Source organism: Dendrobium catenatum, unplaced genomic scaffold, assembly GCF_001605985.2.
Source record: "Dendrobium catenatum unplaced genomic scaffold, ASM160598v2 original_scaffold_73082, whole genome shotgun sequence".
NCBI classification, from domain to species: domain Eukaryota; kingdom Viridiplantae; phylum Streptophyta; class Magnoliopsida; order Asparagales; family Orchidaceae; genus Dendrobium; species Dendrobium catenatum.
The window spans coordinates 263,640-267,106 of record NW_021391528.1 but is presented as its reverse complement, the minus strand read 5'-3'; the positions used below and the strand labels follow the sequence as shown (position 1 = coordinate 267,106).

At 32.9% G+C, this 3,467-nt stretch overlaps 1 protein-coding gene across 1 annotated transcript; it reads left to right on the top strand.

Moving 5' to 3' along the window:
- The first annotated feature begins 1,413 nt into the window (after nucleotides 1–1,413).
- Nucleotides 1,414–3,171, top strand: LOC110093022 (myb-related protein 308). The gene is made up of 4 exons (XM_028691826.1): nucleotides 1,414–1,571; nucleotides 1,658–1,787; nucleotides 2,269–2,396; nucleotides 2,520–3,171. The coding sequence occupies exons 1-4, from the start codon at nucleotides 1,442–1,444 to the stop codon at nucleotides 2,963–2,965; spliced, it is 834 nt and encodes a 277-aa protein (XP_028547659.1). The 5' UTR covers nucleotides 1,414–1,441; the 3' UTR covers nucleotides 2,966–3,171.
- Nucleotides 3,172–3,467: the final 296 nt, after the last annotated feature.

The window sequence follows — 3,467 nt, the reverse complement described above, 5'->3', positions numbered from 1 at the left end:
CTTTTCTGAAAAAGGTGTGAAGCAAACTAATAATGATTACATTTCATGAAAAAAGAAAAAAAAAACTTAAAAGTCCAAAAAAGAGGATAAAATGTTGCTTTTACAACTTTTTGAAAAAAAAGGTGATTCTATAAATTGATATATTACCACCTTTTCTTAGACAGTGTGACTAAACTCAAACTTACAGAAGTAAAATTAAAAAAAATTATTTTAATCACTTTGATAATGATTTAATTAATAATTCCTAAAACATGTGAGAAAAGCAAAGATTAGTGGACAACTTATATAATCCCATGCACCCTCTTACAAAGTTTTTGTTCATTCATTTCACCAACAATTCATTCAAGTACTTAATTACATACAATTTCAAAATTTTCACTATATTTAAAGCATATGCAAATGATTAGAAGTTATCTAATCACATCATATTTGTACAAGCGAAGACGATTAATTGAAATTAATATCTATCCATAAAGATAGCTCTTTACTCATACTTGTATGGATAACTTAGTAGAAGATTGAATTACGAGAATATGACTTAGGTTTCATTTGGGACGGTTTTCTTACTGTTTCTTAAAGTTGTTTTTTGGTAAAAATTTAATTTTTGTACAAAAAAAATGTTTTAAGAATAAGTAAGAAAACAATCTCAAACGAAGCCTTAGAATAACTTTATATCACAATTGAGTATTTGTCTTTTTGTTCTTGAAAAGGTATGGTTATTGTTTATGTTTAGAACCCCAAAAAATATCTTTTTTTTGGTGGAAAGTGTGATCGACAAACATTTTATCAGACTAATAATAATAATCAAATTTCCTTAAAAATAAACTTATAAAAAGTCCAAAAAGTGGATAAAATGTTGCTTTTACATATATATTTTTTTTAAAGAAAACTTACAAAAATTGTCAAATTTTAAAAAAATGAAACTATAAAAAAGTTGCCTTAATAATTTTGATAATAATTTAATTATTCACAAAACATGCTATATAGAAAGCAAGATGGGATCACATATCTAATCCATATTAAAAATCTAGTTTTAATGATACATTTCACTAATTAAAACCATCAAATACAATCTGATCAATATGCCATTTAATAGCATAAAAACTGTGAAGTGTGACTAATAATAATCACAGACTATCAAAAATTCTACTTTTACTAATATTTAAAACATATCTGATTAGAAAAAAATGATGTCTAATCACCTTATATGTTTGCCCAAACCAAGACGTTTCTTGCAACTTATTCAACTTCTCCTATAAGAAAAAAAAAAATTGTTACATTCTCTTCATCCATAATCCATTCATTCATGCATGCATGGAATGCTTCCATAAGCATGTATGATTACTAAGGGTTTTCAAGTAAGCTAGATCTATATTTAATGCGAAGGTTATAAGCTTGTAAAGAGAAGTGGCTAAGCTAGCTGTTCTTGTCCTGGAGATCGATGGGGCATCACTGCTGCAGTAGGCAGAAGGTGAAGAGGGGACTCTGGTCTCCAGAGGAAGATGAGAAGCTCGTCAGATATATCAACACCCATGGCCATGGCTGCTGGAGCTCTGTCCCTAAACAAGCAGGTCCTTTTCTAATTTCTGATCAATAGATCTATATATATTTTGTCTAGATCTATTTCTCTGCTAAATTTACTGTGTTAGCATATTAGGGTTGCAGAGGTGTGGGAAGAGCTGCAGGCTAAGATGGATCAATTATCTAAGACCAGATCTCAAGAGGGGATCCTTCACAGAACATGAGGAGAGAGTCATCATAGATGTTCATAGAATCCTTGGAAACAGGTGAACAAAACCCTAATTTTGTAAACCCTAGCTAAGGTTATGATATGCTTGGTTTGGACTTTGAGGAACAAAACGCTACATATAAGAGGTGAATCTTTTTAGGGTAAAAAAAAAATAGAGTTTTTTTTTTTAGATTTTTCTTTTTGAAAATAATGCTTCATAAAACAGCTTTTTATATTAATTTTCCAACCAGGCTCTTTATTGAAATGGATGCCGAATTAAAGAATGTTTGTAATTTACTTCTGAGAATCCTTAAGAATTTTTTATAAATCATAGGTCAAAAGATATAATTTGTTATACAAAATTCTATGAGAACTTTCTTCTAAGAAAATTTTCCTGCAACTTCTATTTATGACATTGCAATAAAGCACAAATAACCGAGCAAATTCATGTAAGAGCTAAGTTTATAAGGAAATTATATATAATAGAAACAAACCCTAGTTAAGTCTTTCCTTTGTCTTCTTCACGTTCTTAATTTCAGGTGGGCACAAATAGCTAAGCATTTACCAGGAAGAACTGATAATGAGGTGAAGAACTTTTGGAACTCATGCATCAAGAAGAAACTGATTGCTCAGGGCTTGGATCCAAAGACTCACAACCTAATGCCTAATACAAGGCCCCCTTTTATTAATAACACATCAAACATATCTCACTTTCCCCAAAACACTTGCACTCCCTTCACCATTAGTTCCAACATAAAGGAAATTGATTCAAGGAAGATGATGCCATTACAGACTTCTTCAAATGCTCTTTCATTGCATGACTCCATGGCCATCCTCCCCACCTTCCAGTACGAGGACCCTAATGTCCTGATGAGCTTCAAGGAGAATGTTTCTCAAGAATATAATATTAGTACATCCTCTTCCTCTCTTGATCATGCAAATATCATGCAGATATCTCCCAATCAACCAGATTTCATAGATGATCATTGCTGCGTTTGGACTACTACTCCTCTTGAGGAGGCCATGTTTGTTGATCAGGAATCAAAGCAAAATGGTGGAAGGCAAGGTCAGCAAGGAGAAGTACAGTGCATGGGGGAAAAGGGGGATCAGTTTAATGAGGTAATGATCAATGGAGATGCAAGCTTTGATCTTGAGCTCATGGAATCTGAATTGATGCCTTGTGGATCGGTTTTTTGTGGTGATAACTCCATAGAGCAACTGCAATGGGAATGCTAGCTAGCTAGCTCCCTTTTATGCATGCACAGTTTTCTTCAGAAATTGCCTCAATAGTTAAGGTTTTAATGAGGGAATATTGAACTGGCAATGGCAGTTCAGATTGAATAAATTTTCTTGTGTGAGTTTTATTGAAGTGCAATGTCCAGGTTTATCTTCTAAGCCCTCCAGGCCGCCGGAAAGTCCGCCGTAATGTTTCCGGCGAACATATCCGCCGAATGCTGCGTCGCAATTTCCAGCTTACATTTGTCCGCCGGAAAAATCCGACGATAATAGGGCATTTTCCTGTAGTGTTAATTATTGCTCATTGTGTATTCATTTGAATTTTTTTATATATATTTATCATTTCTGCGCCTGCCTTATACGTACGAGATTTCAGAGGACCAAATGGTGGAACTCCATCTTCAGTTTCTTTCCTCATTCAATTTGTATACGCTGATAATATTTGATGTATTCGCTTGAGTTTTGTTATTGCAGTTTATATTTTTCTATTCAAAATTAATAA

Excerpts from the sequence above, each read along its gene's own strand:
- LOC110093022 (XM_028691826.1), top strand. The coding sequence starts at position 1,442 with ATGGGGCATCACTGCTGCAGTAGGCAGAAGGTGAAGAGGGGACTCTGG. Across the intron at positions 1,788-2,268 it reads CATAGAATCCTTGGAAACAG|GTGGGCACAAATAGCTAAGC; the intron begins GTGAACAAAACC and ends TCTTAATTTCAG. Across the intron at positions 2,397-2,519 it reads GACTCACAACCTAATGCCTA|AGACTTCTTCAAATGCTCTT; the intron begins ATACAAGGCCCC and ends TGATGCCATTAC.